Below are 21,198 nucleotides of genomic sequence, written 5' to 3' on the forward strand. Positions count from 1 at the left end.
TGTGTTTACTCCAGTCCAACGCCGGCATCTCCACATCATAAAAACCAGATAGCAGGTGCCGCACATCGTACCAGTGAGGAAGCATATCTGGAGGCAGTTGCTGCACTAACAGCCTAACCCATCAGGCTCGTCTCTGGTTCTGGGGCAGGAGAGGTCAAATCTGGAGGAAGATGGCAGAGGAGCTGGGAACAGAGATCATAGAATCTCTACAATGCAATATTATGCCATTCGGCTCATCGAGCCTGCACCAATAACAATCCCACCCAGGCCCTATCCCTTTAACACCATGTATTTACCCTGCTCGTCCCCCTGACATTGAGGGGCAATTTAGCATGGCCAATCAACCTAACCCGCACATCTTTGGACTGTGGGAGGAAACCGGAGCACCCGGAGGAAACCCAAACAGACACGGGGAGAACATGCAGACTGGAATAGTTTCTACAGATTGGAGGGTAGCTAATGTAAGCTCACTATTCAAAAAGGGAGGTAGAGAAAAAACAGGGAACTATACACCAGTGAGCCTAACATTGGTGCTGGGGAAGTTGCTGGAGTCCATTATCAAGAGTTTCATAACTCAGCATTTGGAAGGCAGTGGTATAATCAGACAGTCAGCATGGATTTACAAAAGGGAAATCATGCTTGATGAATCTACTGGAATTCTTTGAGGATCTTAGTAGAGTCGAATGAGGAGAACCAGTGGATGTGGTTTATTTAGACTTTCAGAAGGCTTTCGACAAGGTCTCACATAACAGACTACTATGTAAAGTTAAAGCACATGGCATTGCAGGTAAAGTCTTGAGATGGACAGAAAGCTGGTTAGCAGATAGGAAGCAAAGAGTTGGCATAAATGGGTCTTTTCCTATTCAGCAGTCATGACTAGTGGGGTTCCGCAGGGATCTGTGCTGGGGCGCCAACTGTTCACATTATATATTAATGATTTGGAAGAGGAAACTGAATGTATTATCTCCAGATTTGCAGATGATAGAAAGTTGGGTGGGAGGGTGAGCTGTGAGGAGGATGCAGAGAAGCTTCAGCGTGATTTGGACAGGCTGAGTTTCTGGGCATCTGCATGGCAGATGCAGCATGATGTGGATAAATGTGAGGTTATCCACTTTGGTAGCAATAATAAGACGACAGATTATTACTTGAATGGGTGTAAATTGAGAGAGGTGGATACTCAACAAGACCTTGGAATCCTTGTGCATCAGTCGCTGAAAGTAAGCGTGCAGGTACAGCAGGCAGGAAAGGAGGCAAATGGTATGTTGGCCTTCATAGTGAGAGGGTTTGAGAATAGGGATAGGGATGTTTTGTTGCAATTGTATAGGGCGTTGGTGAGGCCACACCTGGAGTATTGTGTGCAGTTTTGGTGTCCTTATCTGAGGAAGGATGTCCTTGCTATAGAGGGAGTGGGATGATAGGTCTGCCATATGAGGACAGATTAAGTTGGTTAGGATTATATTCACTGGAGTTTAGAAGAGTGAGGGGGGATCTCATAGAAACTTATAAAATTCTAACAGGGTTAGACAGGGTAGATTCAGAAAGAATGTTCCCGATGGTGGGGAAGTCTAGAACGAGGGGTAATATTTTGAGGATAAGGTGAACTGAGGTGAGGAGAAATTTCTTTACCCAGAGGGTGGTGAATGTGTGGAATTCACTATCACCGATTGTAATGGAGGCCAAAACGCTGTCTGGTTTTAAGAAGAAATGTGATATAGCTCTTGGGGATAAAGAGATCAAGGGATATGGGGGGGAAGGGGGTGGGATCAGGATATTGAATTCGATGATCAGTCATAATCAAGATAAATGGCACAGCAGGCTCGAAGGGCCGAATGGCCTACTCCTGCTTCTAGTTTATCTTTCTATACTGTTTTGGATACTGTTACTTGGAAACATAGAAGATAGGAACAGGAGGAGGCCATTTGGCCCTTCAAGCCTGCTCCGCCATTCATCACGATCATGGCTGATCGTCCAACTCAATAGCCTAATCTCGCTTTCTCCCCATAACCTTTGATCCCATTTGCCCCAAGTTGGGGGAGATGGCTCACCAGGGGAAGATGGCAGCAGTCAGGTTCATGGCACCATGGCTGGCTCTGCTGTAAAGGAGGGCAGGAAAGAGTGGCAGAGCTATAGTGATAGGGGATTCAATTGTAAGGGGAATAGACAGGCATTTCTGCAGATGCAAACAAGACTCCAGGATGGTATGTTGCCTCCCTGGTGCAAGGGTCAAAGATGTCTCGGAGCAGCTACAGGGCATTCTGGAGGGGGAGGGTGAACAGCCAGCTGTCGGGGTGCATATAGGCACTGATGATATAGATAAAAAAATGAGATGAGGTCTCACAAGCTGAATTTAGTGAGTTAGGAGTTAAACTAAAAAGTAGGAACTCAAAGATAGTAATCTCAGGTTTGCTACCAGTGCCATGTGCTAGTCAGAGTAGGAATGTCAGGATAGCTAAGATGAATATGTGACTTGAGGGATGGTGCAAGAGGGAGGGATTCAAATTCTGGGGACATTGGAACTGTTTCTGTGGTAAGTGGGATCAGAACAAATCAGACGGTCTGCACCTGGGCAGGACTGGAACCAATGTCCAAGGGGGAGTGTTTGTCAGTGCAGTTGGGGAGGGTTTAAACTAATGTGGCAGGGGGATGGGAACTGATGCAGGAAGTCAGAGGGAAGTAACGTGGGGACAGAAACAAAAGGCAGTAAGGGGAAAAGTGAAAGGCAGAGAAATCAAAGACAAAAATCAACAAGGGCCACAGTACAAAGTAGAGAGACTATGGAGAACTAAGTGAATGGGTCCAGTAAGGCTCAGAGAAATAAAACATAGGGAGAGTGCACAAAACATGACAGGACAGATGGTCTGAGGTGTGTTTGCTTTAATGCAAGGAATATGACAGGTAAGGCGGATGAACTTAAGAAAGTTTGGATTACTACACGGAACTATAATGTTGTGGTAATTACAGAGACTTGGATGAAAGAAGGGCAGGACTGGCAGTTTAACACTCCAGGGTTTAGAAGCTTCAGCCGAGATAGAGAGGGTGACAAAAGAGGTGGTGGTGTTGCTTTACTGATTAGGGAGAATGTACAGTTATACAGAGGGAGGACACCTTGGTGGGACCATGCAGTGAGGCCATATGAGTAGAACTCAAGAACAGGAGCAGTGCAATCACACTGTTGGGGTTGTACTATAGACCTCCCAACAGCCAGCGAGAAGTGGAGGAACTGAGATGTCAGCAGATTGTGGGAAGATGTAAAAACAACAGGGTTATTCTGATGGGTGATTTTAACTTCCCCAACATAGGCTGGGATTCCTTTATTGCCAGGGGCTTGGATGGGGCAGAGTTTGTTCAGTGTGTCCAAGGGGCAATATGTAGATAGTCCAACTCGATAAGGGGCTATCTTAGACCTGGTTCTGGGAAACGAGCCCGGACAGGTGATTGATGTCTCAGTGGGGAACCATTTTGGGAAGTAATCACAATTCTATAAGTTTCAAGATACTTGTAGAAAAGGATAGAAGTAGTCCCAGAGTGAAAGTACTAAACTGGGGGAAGGTTAACTACAACAGTTTTAGGCAGGAGCTCGGGAATGTAGACTGGGGACGGCTGTTTGAGGGTAAATCCACATCAGATATGTGGGAGTCTTTTAAAAGTCAGTTGTTAACAGTTCAGGACAAGTATGTCCCTGTAAAAATGAAGGGTGAAGATGGCAAGATTCGGGAACACTGGATGACCAGAGAGATTGTCAGCTTAGTGAAAAAGGAGGCATATATAAATTTCAGGAAATTGAAAACGGATAAGATTCTTGAGGAATACAAAGATAGCAGGAAAGAGCTTAAACAGGGACTTAGGAGGGCAAAAAGGGGCCATGAAATGTCCTTGGCAGGCAGGATTAAGGAGAATCCCAAGGCTTTTAATGCGTATACAAGGAGGAAGCGGGTAGCTAAGGAAAGGGTAGGTCCACTCAAGTACTGTGGAGGAAATGTGTGTGGAGCCAGATGAGGTGGGTGAGGTCCTTAATGAGTACTTTGCATCAGTATTCACAAAGGAGAAGGATGTGGTGGATGGGGAGTGTAGAAAGGAGGATGTTGACATTCTAGGACATTTTGAGATAAACATTAAGGTGGACAAGTCCCCAGGGCCAGATAGAGTCTATCCCAGAATACTGAGAGGGGCGAGGGAAGAAATTGCTGAGGCCTTGGCCAAAATCTTTGTATCCTCTTTAGCCCTGAGCAAGGTACCAGAGAATTGGAGAGTAACTAGCATTGTTCTTCTGTTGAAGCAGGGCAGAAGAGACAATCCGGGAAATTACAGGCCTGTGAGCCTTACATCAATGGATGGAAATTACCGGAGATGATTCGTAGGGACAGGATGATTGCACATCTGGAAAAGAATAGGCTTATTAGCGATAGACAGCATGGTTTTGTGAAGGGGAGGTCGTGTCTCACAAACTTGAGTTTTCTGAGGAAATGACAAATTAACTAGGGCAAGGCATGTTGTATACATGGACTTTAGTGAAGCTTTTGATAAGGTTCCTCGTGGCAGGCTGATACAGAAGGTGGAGTCATATGGGATCCGAGATGAGCTGGTAAGATGGATATAAAACTGGCTTGGGCACAGAAAGCAGAGAGTAGCAGTGGAAGGGTACTTTTCTAACTGGAGCTCTGTGACAAGCGGTGTTCCACAGGGACCAGTGCTGGGGCCTCTGTTGTTTGTAATGTATATAAATGATTTGGAAGAAAATATAGGTGGTCTGATTAGTAACTTTGCAGATAATACAGAAATTGTGGGAGTAGCGGATAGTGAGGAGGATTGTCAGAGGATACAGCAGGATATAAATCAGCTGGAGACCTGGGCCGAAAGATGGCAGATGGAATTTAACCCAGACAAATGTGAGGTGATGTGATTTGGAAGATCGACTGCAGAAGGAAAGTATACAGTAAATGGTAGCGCCCTTAGAAATATTAGCATACAGAGGGATCTAGGCATGCAGACCCACAGTTCCCTGAAGGTGGCAACTCAGGTAGACAAGGTGGTCAAGAAGGCATATGGTATGCTGGCCTTCATCAGTCGGGGCTTTGAGTATAGGAATTGGAAAATCATGTTGCAGCTGGATAAGACTTTGGTTAGGCCGCACTTGGAATATTTGTACAATTTTGGTCGCCACACTACCGGAAGGATGTTGATGCATTGGAAAGGGTGCAGAAGAGATTTACCAGGATGTTGCCTGTTTTGGAGTATATGGACTATGAAGAAAGGTTGAACAAACTTGGATTGTTTTCATTGGAGTGTCGGAGGATGAGGGGGGACCTGATAGAGGTTTACAAGATTATGACAGGCTTGGATAGAGTGGATAGTCAGAGTCTTTTTCCCAGGGTCGAAGGGTCAGTTACTCGAGGGCATAGGTTGAAAACAGTTAACATTTATTTGTTAGTCACAAGTAAGGCTTACATTAACACTGCAATGAAGTTACTGCGAAATTCCCCTAGTTGCCACAGCCCAGTGCCTGGTCGGGTCAATGCACCGAACCAGGGCGGCACGGTAGCACTGCTGCCTCACAGCGCCAGGGACCTGGGTTCGATTCCCAGCTTGGGTCACTGTCTGTGTGGAATTTGCACGTTCTCCCAGTGTCGGCGTGGGTTTCCTCCGGGTGCTCCGGTTTCCTCCCACATTCTGAAAGATGTGCTGGTTAGGTACATTGACCCGAATAGGCCAATGTGGCGACCAGGGGAATTTCACAGTAATTTCATTGCAGTGTTAATGTAAGCCTTACTCGTGACTAATAAAGAAATAAAAATAAACCAGCATATCTTTCAGACTGTGGGAGGAAATCGGAGCACCCGGAGGAAACCCACACAGACACGGGGAGAAGGTGCAAACTCAACACAGATAATGCCCCAAGCCAGGAATTGAACCCGGGTCCCTGGCGCTGTGAGGCAGCAGTGTGAACCATTATGCTGCCCAAGTGAGGGGGGGAAAGTTTAAAAGATGTAAGGGTCAAGTTTTTCACACAGATGGTGGCAAATGCCTGGAACACGCTGCCGGAGGTGGTGTTGAAGGCAGATTCTATAACATTCAAGAAGCATCTGGATAGATACATGAATAGATAGGGAATAGATGGATATGGGCCACGCAGAGGCAAGAAAATATTAAATTAGAGGGGCATCTGTGTTGGCACAGATTTGGTGGGGCGAAGGACCTGTTCCTGTGCTGTACTGTTCTTTGAGTATATCCAAAGCTGTCAGTAATAGTGTCTTGTGTGGGTCCTTTCTTGATTAATCCAGGATCAGCATGGATATTCATAGGACTGGTAGTTCATGTTGTCATTCTTATGCCTGGAAGACCTTCTGCAGCTGTGGAACCTCTGGCCTTCCCTCTGGGTAAGAAGTCTCACAACACCAGGTTAAAGTCCAACAGGTTTATTTGGTAGCAAAAGCCACTAGCTTGTGTTTACCCCAGTCCAACGCCGGCATCTCCACATCATGCCTTCCTCTGGGCACAGTGGATGTTGTGAGCTTGGTGTAGATGGTCCTCAAAACATGCTGAACCAAATTTCAGTGCTTGCCTGCACATGGACCTGGCAGTCACACTGCTTTCCCTAGAGAGGTGGTCTGTAATACAGAGGTTTGTAAGGTTTTTTTTGGGTGTCCTTGTATCATTTGTACTGCCTGTGTTGATGCTGTTTGCTGAGACGGTTCCTCATCAAAGATCTGTAGCATCCATGTGAGAGTAATGGCCTGCCCATCGAAGATGAATTTCCTGGAGGGTTGTCTCCATGCTTTTGAGTCCAGCACGATGATTTTGTTCTGCCATCAAATTCTCATGATGGACATCTTTGGTGACAGTGTTCCAGAGCTTTGTTGTGGCGAGTTTCACAGGCCCAGGATTCTATGCCACACAATAGGGTAGTAAGGACAATGGCAAGGCAGATTTTGATTTTAATGCCATGCTGCTTCCAGACGTGATCATTGAGTTGGCTGTGGGCACAACTTGCTTTCAAGATGTGTGCACCGATATCTTCATGAATTGTGGCATCTCTGGAGAGCACATTACCCAGGTATGAGAATTTTTCTACAGTATTGAGGCTGATACCATCAATGGCTGTGTCTGCTGCTTGATGGTGTGCCTGCAGCTGCCTGAAACATAACCTCCGTCATGGAGACAATGATTTGTGGACCAAAGTTTAGCATTCAAAAATTTGCTTGCCAAAGCCTGGAGGGTTTTTCCTTGTGATTTTTGATGGACAAGAATGTACCAGAATGGTAAGTGAATAAACATCTGCCATGATCACTTTGAATGCCAGAACAAGCTAGAGGGGCATAACAGTCCTCCTCTATTCCTATATATTTCCAGGAGGATGGCTGTGGGCAGGAATTTACCTGCTATGCCCAGCCTAGCCACCAGGGGAAGCCACACATCGTGAGCAAACAGGCGGCAATTATGCAGAACACATAATTCAAGGAGATTATCATCCCATTTAAAAACCGCACTTGTTTAAAATTAAAATGCCTGACACGTGTCCAGGCAGCTAAAAGAGGTTACACAAGACATGTGAACTCATTTATTCCATACAGACTCTTCATGTCTATTGAATTCAATGACACAAAATTTATTTATTTACTAACCTACATTCTTTGTTAATTGAGCCGTCTAATCAAGAGTGTTCCAACAATATGTGCGTGCGCGCGCGAGAGCGTCTGTGCGTGCGCGCGCGAGAGCGTCTGTGCGTGCGCGCGCGAGAGCGTCTGTGCGTGCGCGCGCGAGAGCGTCTGTGCGTGCGCGCGCGAGAGCGTCTGTGCGTGCGCGCGCGAGAGCGTCTGTGCGTGCGCGCGCGAGAGCGTCTGTGCGTGCGCGCGCGAGAGCGTCTGTGCGTGCGCGCGCGAGAGCGTCTGTGCGTGCGCGCGCGAGAGCGTCTGTGCGTGCGCGCGCGAGAGCGTCTGTGCGTGCGCGCGCGAGAGCGTCTGTGCGTGCGCGCGCGAGAGCGTCTGTGCGTGCGCGCGCGAGAGCGTCTGTGCGTGCGCGCGCGAGAGCGTCTGTGCGTGCGCGCGCGAGAGCGTCTGTGCGTGCGCGCGCGAGAGCGTCTGTGCGTGCGCGCGCGAGAGCGTCTGTGCGTGCGCGCGCGAGAGCGTCTGTGCGTGCGCGCGCGAGAGCGTCTGTGCGTGCGCGCGCGAGAGCGTCTGTGCGTGCGCGCGCGAGAGCGTCTGTGCGTGCGCGCGCGAGAGCGTCTGTGCGTGCGAGAGCGTCTGTGCGTGCGCGCGCGAGAGCGTCTGTGCGCGCGCGAGAGCGTCTGTGCGCGCGCGCGCGAGAGCGTCTGTGCGCACGCGCGCGAGAGCGTCTGTGCGCGCGCGAGAGCGTCTGTGTGAGAGAGAGAATCTCCAATACAAGGGAGGAAGTGTTAGGTTTTTTAGGAAACATTAAGACAGACAAATCCCCAGGGCCAGATGGCATCTATCCTAGACTGCTCAGGGAGACAAGAGATGTAATTGCTGGGCCTCTGACGGAAATCTTTGTCTCTTCATTGGACACAGGTGAGGTCCCTGATTGTGGTACCGTTATTTAAGAAGGGTAGCTGGGATAACCCGGGAAATTATAGGCCAGTGAGCTTGACGTCCGTGGTAGGGAAGTTGTTGGAGAGGATTCTTAGAGACAGAATGTATGCGCATTTAGAACGGTACAATCTCATTAGTGACTGACAGCATGGTTTTGTAAGAGGGAGGTCGTGCCTTACAAATTTGGTGGAGTTTTTTGAGGAAGTGACAAAAACGGTTGATGAAGGAAGGGCCGTGGATGTCGTCTATATGGATTTCAGTAAGGCATTTGACAAAGTCCCTCATGGCAGGTTGGTTAAGAAGGTTAAGGCTCATGGGATACAAGGAGAGGTGGCTAGATGGGTAGAAAACTGGCTTGGTCACAGGAGACAGAGGGTAACAGTCGAACGGTCTTTTTCTGGCTGGAGGTCTGTGACCAGTAGTGTTCCGCAGGGCTCTGTACTGGGACCTCTGCTATTCGTGATATATATAAATGATTTGGAAGAAGGTGTAACTGGCGTTATCAGCAAGTTTGCGGATGACACGAAGATGGCTGGACTTGCGGATAGCGATGAACATTGTCGGGCAATACAGCAGGATATAGATAGGCTGGAAAATTGGGCGGCGAAATGGCAGATGGAATTTAATCCAGATAAATGCGAGTGATGCATTTTGGAAGAACTAATGTAAGGGGGAGTTATACAATAAATGGCAGAGCTATCAAGAGTATAGAAACACAGAGGGGCCTAGGTGTGCAAGTCCACAAATCCTTGAAGGTGGCAACACAGGTGGAGAAGGTGGTGAAGAAGGCATATGGTATGCTTGCCTTTATAGGACGGGGTATAGAGTATAAAAGCTGGAGTCTGATGTTGCAACTGTATAGAACACTGGTTAGGCCACATTTGGAGTACTGCGTCCAGTTCTGGTCGCCGCACTACCAGAAGGACGTGGAGGCGTTAGAGAGAGTGCAGAGAAGGTTTACCAGGATGTTGCCTGGTATGGAGGGTCTTAGCTATGAGGAGAGATTGGGTAAACTGGGCTTGTTCTCCCTGGAAAGACGGACAATGATGGGAGACCTAATGGAAGTGTACAAGGGTATAGATAGGGTGAACAGTGGGAAGCTTTTTCCCAAGTCGGGGGTGACGGGCTCAAGGCGAGAGGGGCGAAGTATAACTCAGATATCAGAGGGACGTTTTTTACACAGAGGGTGGTGGGGGCCTGGAATGCGCTGCCAAGTAGGGTGGTGGAGGCAGACACGCTGGCATCGTTTAAGACTTACCTGGATAGTCACATGAGCAGCCTGGGAATGGAAGGATACAAACGAATGGTCTAGTTGGACCAATGAGCGGCACAGGCTTGGAGGGCCGAACGGCCTGTTTCCTGTGCTGTACTGTTCTCTGTCTGTGTGTGTGAGAGTCTGTGTGTGCAAGAGCGTGTGTGTGAAAGAGAGAGAGAGAGAGTGTGTGAGATCTGTGTGTTTCATCCCCCCCACCCCACAGTTATCTCTCTTCCCATGTCCACCACACCTTCTTAAAGCCACACAATGACTGTAACCGAGCTGGTTTCAGATAAAGCTCGGCACAACATCGTGGACTGAAGGGCCTGTTCTGTGCTGTACTGTTCTATGTTCTAAGAGCTGCAAAGCATTCGACAAGTGAGTGTGAGTGAGACGGAGAAAAAGAGAGGGAGGAGAGAGAGAAAAAAATCGCTGGCTCTCATAGCTTCATCTATGTCTTGGAGAAAGCACCATCTAGATAGCAATAGTACCAAAGAAGAAAGAAGTTCCAGACAGAAGAATCAACAAAGAAGGCCCAGAATATTCCGGAAGACACAAAACCTGGTTGTAATTTGGAGAGTGACGAAATTCTATTTTGTTAATGAGTGGGAATTTTATGTCTTTGAGCAGCATACCAGTGGAATCTTGTTTTATTCGGGAATAGCTAATAATTAGAAAGGATTTATTTGGCTTGTTAATAGTTTAGACAACTTGCTTGCTGATAGGTAAATAAATTGTTATGTGTCGACTTTAGAGAGTGTCAGGGAGTTATTTTTATTTAACCACTAGAAGTTGCTGAAGAGCAGGTCGCACCACTTCACACACACTTTTTACAGATTATTGGGCAAGATACTCCTCTGAGTATTTCAGTGTCAGTTCTCAGAGGGGGATCAACCTCTGCTTTATAACATGTGGAAGGAAACCGGAACACCCGGAGGAAACTCACGCAGACATAGGGAGAACAGGCAAACTCCACACAGAATGTGACCCGCGACCAGAATTGAACCCAGGTCCCTGGAGCTGTGAGGCATCCGTGCCAACCACTGTGCCACCCTAATTTTTGCAGCCCGTTTTTATGTCTTTTGCTAGTTTACATTCATGTTCTATTCTCTCTTTCTTTACCAATTTCTTGGTCCTCCTCTGCTGTATCCTAAAAATACTCACGTTTACGACTACTTCCGGCAACTTTCTGGATCTTTTCTGTTAATCTTATACAATCCTTAACTTAGAAGTAAAACTGTCTGCCAGCTATTCTCATGGTGAGTTCCTGCACTTGGTAGTGATCCAACAAAAACTGTGACATAGAAACTTTGATTCACATTGGGAACACACATCCTTACAAGTTTGGTTTGAATAAAACCTCGTGACAGATTGAACTGACCGAATACATGCTACAATCTTGGTTTTAAATTTGTTTTAGGCCAATACAGAAATTAAGCACAAGAAAAATGCAAATACTAAAACTCAGGAAAAACAACACATGCTGGATATTCACAACAGGTAAATCAGAGGATCACACAACACAGGAGGCCACTATGCCCAAACCAGCTCTGTTATTTTTCAAGTATTTATTCAATTCCCTTTTGAAAGTTACTGTTGAATCTGCTTCCATGCCCTTTCAGGCAGCGCACTCCTGACTGACATATGAAGCAAGAGAGAACAGCTCCACATCAAGTGTAAACTCAGGAATAAAGGGAGATTCTTACCCAGTTTGGCTTCAACTGGATTGATCACATGGGGCAAACTGTCCTCGTTTAGCGAAAAGCTCGATGATGTCTTATCGAAGCGTGGTGTTACTCCCAGAACTGCGTAATACAGTATCTGTAAAGAGACAGCTAGTATTAGAGTCATAATCCCCTCAGCACACTCCGTGAAATGGCAACGAATCAGTTCGAAGTCTCACAACACCAGATTAAAGTCCAACAGGTTTGTCCAAACATGTTGGACTTTAACCTGGTGTTGTGAGACTTCTTACTGTGCTTACCCCAGTCCAACGCCGGCATCTCCACATCATGATTCAGTTATCAGGCCTCAGCCAAAACTGATATACACACCCAAAGTGCACCCAGCCAAACATTCTGCACCCAATCTCTTTCCATTAGCAACCAGGACATAAAGGAGTCCGAGCTTTCCCCTCCCTGTGAGGATGGAGCGGACTTCCACATAACAGGCTCACCAAAACTCAATAATCATTGAGACAAAGTTCCAACACTTGCAAGATACAGTCACTGTTGTGGACAATCTTACTGATCCTTCTGCAGGTTCAAGGCCTACTTAGGAAAGGATTCCTCACCTTCCTTGACAGGGGTAAAACCAACACGTTTCACTCAGTTCTTTTACCTCACACGGCAAGTAATTACGAAATGTCTGGAGCTAAGACTTCACGATATTATTCCTCCCACAGTCTAAAAGACGTGCTGGTTAGGTGCATTGACCATGCTAAATTCTCCCTCAGTGTACCCGAACAGCACTGGAGTGTGGCGTCTAGGGGATTTTCATAGTAACCTCATTGCAGTGTTAATGTAAGCCTACTTATGACTAATTAATAAACTTTGAAGATATATAGAGTAATTCAGCAAAACACCCTTTATTGTGCACCAAAGAGAAGGGCCGCACCTGCAGCTTACGTCTACGCAGTCTACACAGTCTACACAGTCTACACCTCGGGACCTACAACACCGGTCCGGGTTGAGCAGCAGGTTTAAAAACCCCCGTTGACCATTTCTCACTAGGCGAGCCTCCGCTTGCTCAGGAAGGAAGTTTGTACTCCACGAATCCCACAGGGAGATCCATTGATGATCCTGCGTGGCCATCACCACAATCTACATTTATCACCATGGCTATTTTCTTTTCAAAAACTGGACAAAGGCTATAAAATAAGTGAAGCCATGGCTGGCCATGACTCTCACAAAAGCAATGTTCTAAAAAACAGAGGCTGACACCTCATTATCTCTAAAGATATGCTAAAGACCCCGGTAACTGCAGAGATCAAATTTCAAAGGATTTGCACAGAAGTGGACAGGTGGGAGTCACACGACTCAGAATAAGGGCTCTGTCTGAGTTTGAACCTGGCTCCCCACTTACACAGTTTCTACCGGAATATCTGAACTTCCATACCAGCATCTACAAGACCAATTTATTTCCACGTACCTATCTCAACAGGGAAGTCATCTCAACCAAGAAATTAATTATCCAGCGTTAAAGACTTCAGCCTGTCAACACTGAAAAAATACACCATCGAACTGATTCTGGATTCAAACTTACGCGAAACAATAATTCCCATTTTGTGTCTGGTCTTTGTCCTGTATCTCTTTCTTTTCTTTCTTCCAGCTTCACTATCACTGAATGAAAAGGAGGACAAATATCGTCCATCGGACGGGCTTGCTGAGGGAGCGCCACACTGTCGGATGGGAATTGCTGAGGGAGTTCTGCACCATGGAAGGGACAGTATTGAGGGAGTTCTGCACTGTCGAAAGGGCAGTGTTGAGGGAGCTCTGCACCGTCAAAGGGGCAGTGTTGAGGAAGTGCCGCATCGGAGAAGCAGTGCTAAGGTAACGTCACACCATCGGAGGGTCAGTACTGAGGTAGCACTGGTTACCTCTTTCAATGCGGAAGCTTGTTGCGTGCTAACTAGCTGCAGCCTTTCAGTACAATAATGAATTTGGCAGTAAAGTACTTTAGGATAATCTGAGGTTATGAAAGGTGCTGTATAAAATAACAGCATTGCTGTTGATTTGCTTTATTTCTTCCTCTGCTTCTTTCACCTTTGCTGGTGGCCTGGAGTAGGTGCCTACTCCCTCTGTCCAATTTTCTCATGTTAAAATCATAGAAATCATAGAAACCCTACAGTACAGAAAGAGGCCATTCGGCCCATCGAGTCTGCACCGACCACAATCCCACCCAGGCCCTACCCCCATATCCCTACATATTTTACCCGCTAATCCCTCTAATCTACGCATCCCAGGACACTAAGGGGCAATTTTAGCATGGCCAATCAACCTAACCCGCACATCTTTGGACTGTGGGAGGAAACCGGAGCACCCGGAGGAAACCCACGCAGACACGAGAAGAATGTGCAAGCTTGCCAACTCAATCCTACCTGAGAGTCCACGGAGAAATTAGCGATGAATGACAGCTTGTCCAGGAAGGGCTGCACATAATTATTCACAGCTCGTTCAATATCCCAGCAAACCTTGTGGGATTTGGGATCTGGATTCAACAAACTGAAGGTGATTTCATAGCCTGCATGGGGAGTGAAAAAAACCCAGAAATTCACCAAGACAAACCAGTGAAGCAATCACTATCATAGTGTGATTGTTACTTAGCACTGTTTTATGTACCAGATATTAAGGTTGCTCCATTACAAACTATTTATATATTTACACCCAGAGGAAACCCATGCAGACAGGGGGAGAACGTGCAAACACCACACAGACAGTGACTCAAGTCAGGAATTGAACCCGGTCCCTGGCACTGTGAGGCAGCAGTGCTAACCACTGTGCCACCGCGCCGCCTTTTGAAGCTTCTAAAGAAAGTTACAAGGATTGAACAAATCTTTCAGCTAACCCATTGGTTGAGGCAGATTTTATATACTGAAAACCATTTACTTTCAGATAATCCTCCAACTCTTGTGAAGTAAACTGTGAACTTTTATCATTAATAATCGGCTCCAGATTACCAGATCTTGCAAAAAATTACATCAAGTTTTTTAATGGTTTCTTCGGTTGTAGTGGATCTCAGGGTAACTTCAGGCCACTTTGAGTGTGCATCAATTATGACTAAGAATATGAAACACTCAAACGGACCAGCAAAATCTACATGCAATCGTTGCCATGGTATATTAGGCCACTCCCAAGGATATAAAGAGACAACAGTGGTGTATTTCTTACTCGTGCAAAGAACTGAGACTGTTCTTCAATCTGAGCATCCAGACCCGGCCAATAAAAATAACCACGTGTTAATTCCCTCAGCCGGACTATACCAGGATGTCCTTCATGTAATGGTCTAAGAACTCTTCCACGCAGACTAGGAGGAATGACCATTCCGATACCACACAATAGACAACCACCTTGGACAGTTAACTCAAGCTTTCTTGACACATGTGGTTTCAAATCATAATGTGGACGATGCATTCCAGCTATCATCCCTTTCAATACCATATCCATCATCTTCCCCATCACAGGATCATTTCTGATTTGCCTCTGAACTTTAGAAGCTGTTACAAGCAAATGATCTACTAATGAAAACTAAAGAATATGAGCAAAACCAGTTGGTGGCATCTGCTGAATAGGTGAAGGTAAACGTGTTGATGTATCAGCATTAGCGTGACACTCTGATTGACAATACTTTATACAATAAGAATCCGCAGATAAGGTCAGTGCCATCTTTGCAATCAGCTAGCAAGCTAACAAAGATAAGCTTTTATACGTCCCAAAAACAGTAGCTAAGGTCGATGATCAGTCAATAATGTGAAATAGCGACCATATGAATAATGATGAAACCTTTGTACGCCAAAAATTATACTCAATGCTTCTTTTTCTAGCTGAGCACAGTTAGATTCAGCACTAGTAATAATAAGCAAAGCAAAAGCTATTGGACATTCTTCTCCCAAAGGCATAATATGTGAAACTACTGCCCCAGTCCATAAGGTGAAGCATCACAAGATAGTTTGCTTCGGATGAAAATGAAACAATGCTTCAGACTTCTGCAAAGCATCTTTTACATCCTTGCATGCTTTCCCACATTCTGTGGTCCAATCCCATGACTTTCACACATAGCAAACAATGCAATGCCTTCAATAATGTTGCTACATTAAGAGTAAATCTGCCATATTCATTTACTAATCCAAGGACCTCAATTGTGGCACGTTCTTCAGATGTGGTGCTTCTAAAATAGCATCTATCTTTTTAGGTTGTTAATGTGGGCCTCTACTACCAATAAGGTGCCCAAATACTGGACTGACGTCTTCAAAAAGTCACACGTTTCTTTCTTTATATGCACACCATGCACTTGAAGACGTTCCAATGATGCTTTACAATTACTCAAGTGCTCTTGTTCATTGGACTCTGTAATTAGAATATCATCCAAGTAACATTGATCAAGTTAAACACTGGAGAGCCCACTCAAAATCTGATCCATCGATCTTTGGAATAGGGCTGGTGCGGATATTATTCCAAAAGGTAATCTTTTATCATGAAAAAGACCTTTATGAGTAACGATGGTGAGCAATGGTTATGATTCAGCAGCTGCACACATCTGTAAATATGTTTGTGAAAGATCAATCTTGCTGAATTTCTGTCCACCCGATAACCCAGCAAACAAATCTTCAATTAACGGAAGCGGATACTGATCAGCAAACACTGGATTTATGATTGTTTTATAATCACCACAAATACAAACTGAACCATCTGGTTTCATGACAGGCACAATGGGGGTAGCCCAGTCAGTATTAACAAATCGTACTAATTCTTCTTTGACCTCGGGATGAATTGTATATGGCACCACCCTTACTCTGAGACTTTTTGACTGACTATTAGACTTAATGAGTTTCACTTGAACTCCCTTCATTGAGCCCAGTGCCTCTTCAAATACCCTCTTGTATTTATCCAGAAGGTGCTGTGGGTCTGTTTTGACATTGGCCAATCTGTTGACAGCATTCCAGTTAAGCTTTATGTTCTCCAACCATGATCTCCCAAATACAGCTGGAAAATTACCACGGACCACATGGAGGGGCAACTCCACTGTTTGTCCACTCAACTCCACATTGACCATGATGTAACCTTTTAACAACACAATCTCTTCTGTATATATCTTTAAAATCACGTCAGCTGGTTTTAAAGGAAGATGCTTCAGCTTTTGTTGGTGTGTAGCCTCAGGAATTAAAGCTACAGCAGCACCAGATTCAACCTCCATCCTAATAGGCTGTCCACTGAACATTGGAATCACCCAGAATCTCTGTGATTCACCCTGTATGGATAAAACGTTCAGTTGGAGCTCTTCATCTTTCTGGACATTCTCTTCTTCACAGTTATAATTCTTCCATGTTGTAGATTCTTTGGGTCGAACGCAACTTGTTCTTCTTGAAGATACCCAGATTCTTCTTCTGAACATTCTTCTCAGGGGAAGCTGGTCCAGCCCAACAAGCTTTTGCAATGTGACCCGTTTTCCCACAATTCTTGCATTGACTATCCTTACTCCAGCATTCACTCGCTGAATGGCCCATATTGGCACATCGGTGACATCCTTGTTGCTGTTTTGAATTATGGGCAGTTTCCAACTTGTGGATCTTCATTCCTGCACCAAATTGTGACTTCTCTTTAGCAACCAGTTCCAGCAACACTGTGATTTCTACAGCTGTCTTTAAAGTCAAAGCATTTTCAGTGAGCAATCTTTTGGGTACCCTCATTTTAGAGACTGCAAACCAGACAATCTCAAGGAGTATCTTCTAACGACTCAGCAAGTTATGCTTTTGCCTTCCACTTGACTCCTTCAGTGGAACCTGAACCGTTCCGTGATGATCTGTAGCTCTGGAAAGTAATACTCTTCAAGGATCTTTGTCAAGTCATTGTAAATTTTGGGTTCCTGGCTTTGCTGGATAAACCAAGTTCCAGAGCAAATTAAAAGTTTCACTTCCTATTTTACTGCAAAAAGCTGGTATGAGCAACTCTTCTGAAAACACTGTAGTAATTCCATGACTCATTTTTGTCATTGAGATAACCATGGATCCTAATAGCTGCCATTTCCCTGACAGGCACTAGTGACTCGAGACTACTCAGCATTTTATTTTTTACTGTCTTCCCAGTAACTCCCCTTTTACGCTGGAGACCACTGGCGACATGTTTTTTTCAAATGACCCCAGGCGTATCGCAAAGCTTCCACTCTTTACAAGTATAGCAGATAGTGCCTGGAATCTCTTCTAAAGGTGTTCATACTTGGCCTTCCTTCACTGGCACTTCAATCTGTAATCCTGTTGCTGCTTCTCCCCAGCCTTCTAATATTCAAAGTGTGACAACCCACAATGATTTTCTTTTACTAAATTTAGGATCTTTTTTCCATGTTTTCGATGAAAACTAAATCCAACTTGTCGCCAATTTTTGTTTTGTAATGTCCTAGGTTAGGAATTGTATTAACAAAAAGCAAAGGCACGATAGCACAGTGGTTAGCACTGCTGCTTCACAGCGCCAGGGACCTGGGTGACTGTCTGTGTGGAGTTTGCACATTCTCCTCGTGTCTGCATGGGTTTCCTCCGGGTGCTCCGGTTTCCTCCCACAGTCCAAAGATGTGCGGGTTAGGTTGATTAGCCATGCTAAAATTGCCCCTTAGTGTCCTGAGATGCGTAGGTTAGAGGGATTAGTGGGTAAAATATGTAGGGATATGGGGGTAGGGCCTGGATGGGATTGTGGTCAGTGCAGACTCGATGGGCCGAATGGCCTCTTTCTGTACTGTAGGGTTTCTATGATGTGGTTTACGCACAGATTCAAACTAACAACAGATTGATTCGAGACGGTTTTGCCTATACAAAGTACGAACTAAAAGTAAAACAGCAGCCTCTGCAACACCGTAATGATGTCACCATCAAATCAGGTGATCAGCTTTTTTTCATTCATTGCTGGCCAGGCCCTCGTTGTGCTTCAGAAGATGGTGGTGAGCTGCCTTCTTGAACCCCTGCAGTCCCTGAGGTTTAGGTACACCCACAGTGCTGTTAGAGAGGGAATTCCAGTGTTTTGATCGAGCGACAATGAAGCAATGGCTATATATTTCCAAATCAGAATGGTGAGCTACTTGGAGGGCAACCTCCAGGTGATGGTGTTCCCAGGTATCTGCTACTCTTTTCCTTCTAGATGGTAGTGGACATGGGTTTGGAAGGTGCTGCCTATGGAATCTTCGTGAGTTCCTGCAGTGCATCTTGTGGCTGTTCATCAGTGGGGGAGGGATTGAATGTTTGTGCAAGGGATAGCACTTGAGTGGGCTGCTTTGACTTGGATGGTATCGAACTCCTTAAGTGTTGTTGGAGCTCCACTCATCCAGGCACGGGAAGATACTTCAATAACTTCAACAATTCGTCCCAACTCCTGCATTCAATGTTCTGACCAATGAAACCAAGCATGCCGAATGCCTTCTTCACCACTCTGTCCACCTGTGCCTCCACTTTCAAGGAGCTATGAACTTGTATCCCTAGATCTCTTTATTCTTTAACTCTCCCCTTAACTGAGTAAGTCCTGCCCGACTTCAAACCACCAAAATGCATCACCTCGCATTTATCATGTGCAGAAAAAGCAAGACAAATCCAAACCAGCCAGTTACAGCCCCATTAACAAAGTGATGCAAGTAGTCACTGACAGTGTCATCAAGCAGCACTTACTCAGCAATAACCTACTTAGTGAGGCCCACTCAGCTCTTGACCTAATTACAGTCTTAGTCCAAAGATAGAAAAAGATCTAAACCCCAGAAGTGAGCTAATAGTGTCTGTCTTTGATATCAAGGCATCAACTGACTGAGTGTGGCATCAAGAAGTCCTAGCAAAAGTAGAATAAATAGGATCAGGGTGAAAACTCTCCAATGGTTGGAGGCATACCTGGCACAAAAGAAGATGGTTGTGGCTGTTGGAGGTCAGTCATCTCAGCTCCGGGACATCACTGCAGGAATCCCTCAGGGTCAGTGTCCTCGACCCAACCATCTGTAGATGCTTCATCAGTGACCTCCCTTCCATCATAATGTCAGAAGTAGAGATGCTTGTAGATGACTACACAATGTTCAACAACATTCACAACTCCTCAGATACCGAAGCAGTTCACGTCCAAATGGAGCAAGACCAACATTCAGGTTTGGGCTGACAAGTGGCAAGTTACCTTTGTGCCACATAAATGCCAGGCAATGAGCATCTCCAACAAGAGAGAATCCTATCATTGCCATTTGACATTCAATGGAATTAGCTGGACACTATCTAAAACAAAGAAGCTCACCTGTTTGGAACCCCATCCACCACCTTCAACTTTCACTCCCTCCATCACCAACACACAGTGGGCAGCAGTGTGTACTATCGACATGGTGCACTGCAGCATGTCATCAAGGCTCCTTAAATAGCACCTAACAAACCGATGACCTCTACCATCACGGGATAGGGCTGTGTCAACAGCTGCATGGGAACACTTGCATGTTCCCACCCAAGCCACACACCATCCTGATTGGAACTATGATCGCCATTCTTTCACTGTCACTGGGTCAAGATCCTAGAACTCCCTCCCTAACAGCACTGTGGGTGTACCTACACCACATGGACTACAGTGGGTCAAGAAAGCAGCTCACCATCACCTTCTGAAGGGGTAATTAAGGATGGGCAATGAATTCGGGCCAATGCACGAATATCCTGCAAAAGAAATAAATAAATAAAATTGAAAGAACAAGATTATTTGGTGAGAAAAGTGTCAGGTTTGGCTGAGGGAGTTCCCAGTCTAAGTGCTTGCTAAGATCTTAGGGGCAATTTTAACCCAATGCACCCGTCATTAAATTGACAGATTGGGTGCAACACTGCCTTACAATCTGTCCATTTTTAGTTTTCATTGGGATCAGTGAAATGTGATGTTGAGCGGGGCAGATGTCCAGCATTCCACTCCCATCCCAGTTGGCCCATCTTGTGAGCTAGGTTAAAATTGCCCCGTTCTGTCTAGTCTCAGACAAAGAATGGGCCCTCAGACAAGACACTCAAGTGTGATCACCAGCAGTGAAATGGTCTTCCAGTGTCAGGCCACACCTTCAAGAGAGCTGGGGAGAACACTGGAGCACCAACTAGCAGAGAGGAGGAAGAAACTCTTACCAAGGCTGGATTTAAAAGCTGTCATACTGTCTCTGAAGGTGTCAGTGCTAAACATTCCTGAGGGAACACGGCTGGATAACGCTGCCACCACCATATCATCAGTGAAGGACATTGTTTGCAGGATCTCTTCCACATTGTCATCAATGTCCTGAAGCACATCCTCCACACTGTGCGATCCAGTCACAGGCGAGCGCAGGAAGGCAGCCCTGTGCTTCCCAATGTAAACACTGACCTCCTGTGGCAGGAGCTGGGAATCAGCAGGCACAACGTAGATCACCACTGAACCTGCCAAGCTTTCGTAAACCCGCAACAGTGTGTCGACTGCCGCTGAAAATAGAAGAGAAAGGAAACCAGGTTAGCAACCTCCCCTTTAGAAACAGGTGGTTCAGTTGGCAAAAGGTTATTTGAAAAGATTCCTACAGGCAAGAAAGGCATCCTTCCCAATAATAAAAACAGAATATCTGGGAAATCTCAGCAGGTCTGGCAGCATCTGTGGAGAGAGAAACAAGGGTTGAGGTTTTGAGTTTAAGATGACTTTTCTTCAGAAGACTCCTTCGAATTACAGCCAAGGAAGGTAGAGGCCTCCA

General features: G+C 45.7%; 1 protein-coding gene across 1 annotated transcript in view; it reads right to left on the minus strand.

Moving 5' to 3' along the window:
- Window positions 1-21,198, minus strand: part of pigs (phosphatidylinositol glycan anchor biosynthesis, class S) — a 61,655-nt gene that overhangs the window by 26,399 nt on the left and 14,058 nt on the right. Inside the window, exons 5-7 of the mRNA XM_078224571.1 lie at window positions 20,612-20,938; window positions 13,898-14,040; window positions 11,505-11,619 (exon numbers count right to left, since the gene is read on the minus strand). Coding sequence (XP_078080697.1) covers window positions 11,505-11,619; window positions 13,898-14,040; window positions 20,612-20,938 — 585 coding nt within the window. The remainder of the gene's footprint in view (window positions 1-11,504; window positions 11,620-13,897; window positions 14,041-20,611; window positions 20,939-21,198) is intronic.

This window comes from Mustelus asterias, chromosome 12, assembly GCF_964213995.1.
Source record: "Mustelus asterias chromosome 12, sMusAst1.hap1.1, whole genome shotgun sequence".
Taxonomy (NCBI): domain Eukaryota; kingdom Metazoa; phylum Chordata; class Chondrichthyes; order Carcharhiniformes; family Triakidae; genus Mustelus; species Mustelus asterias.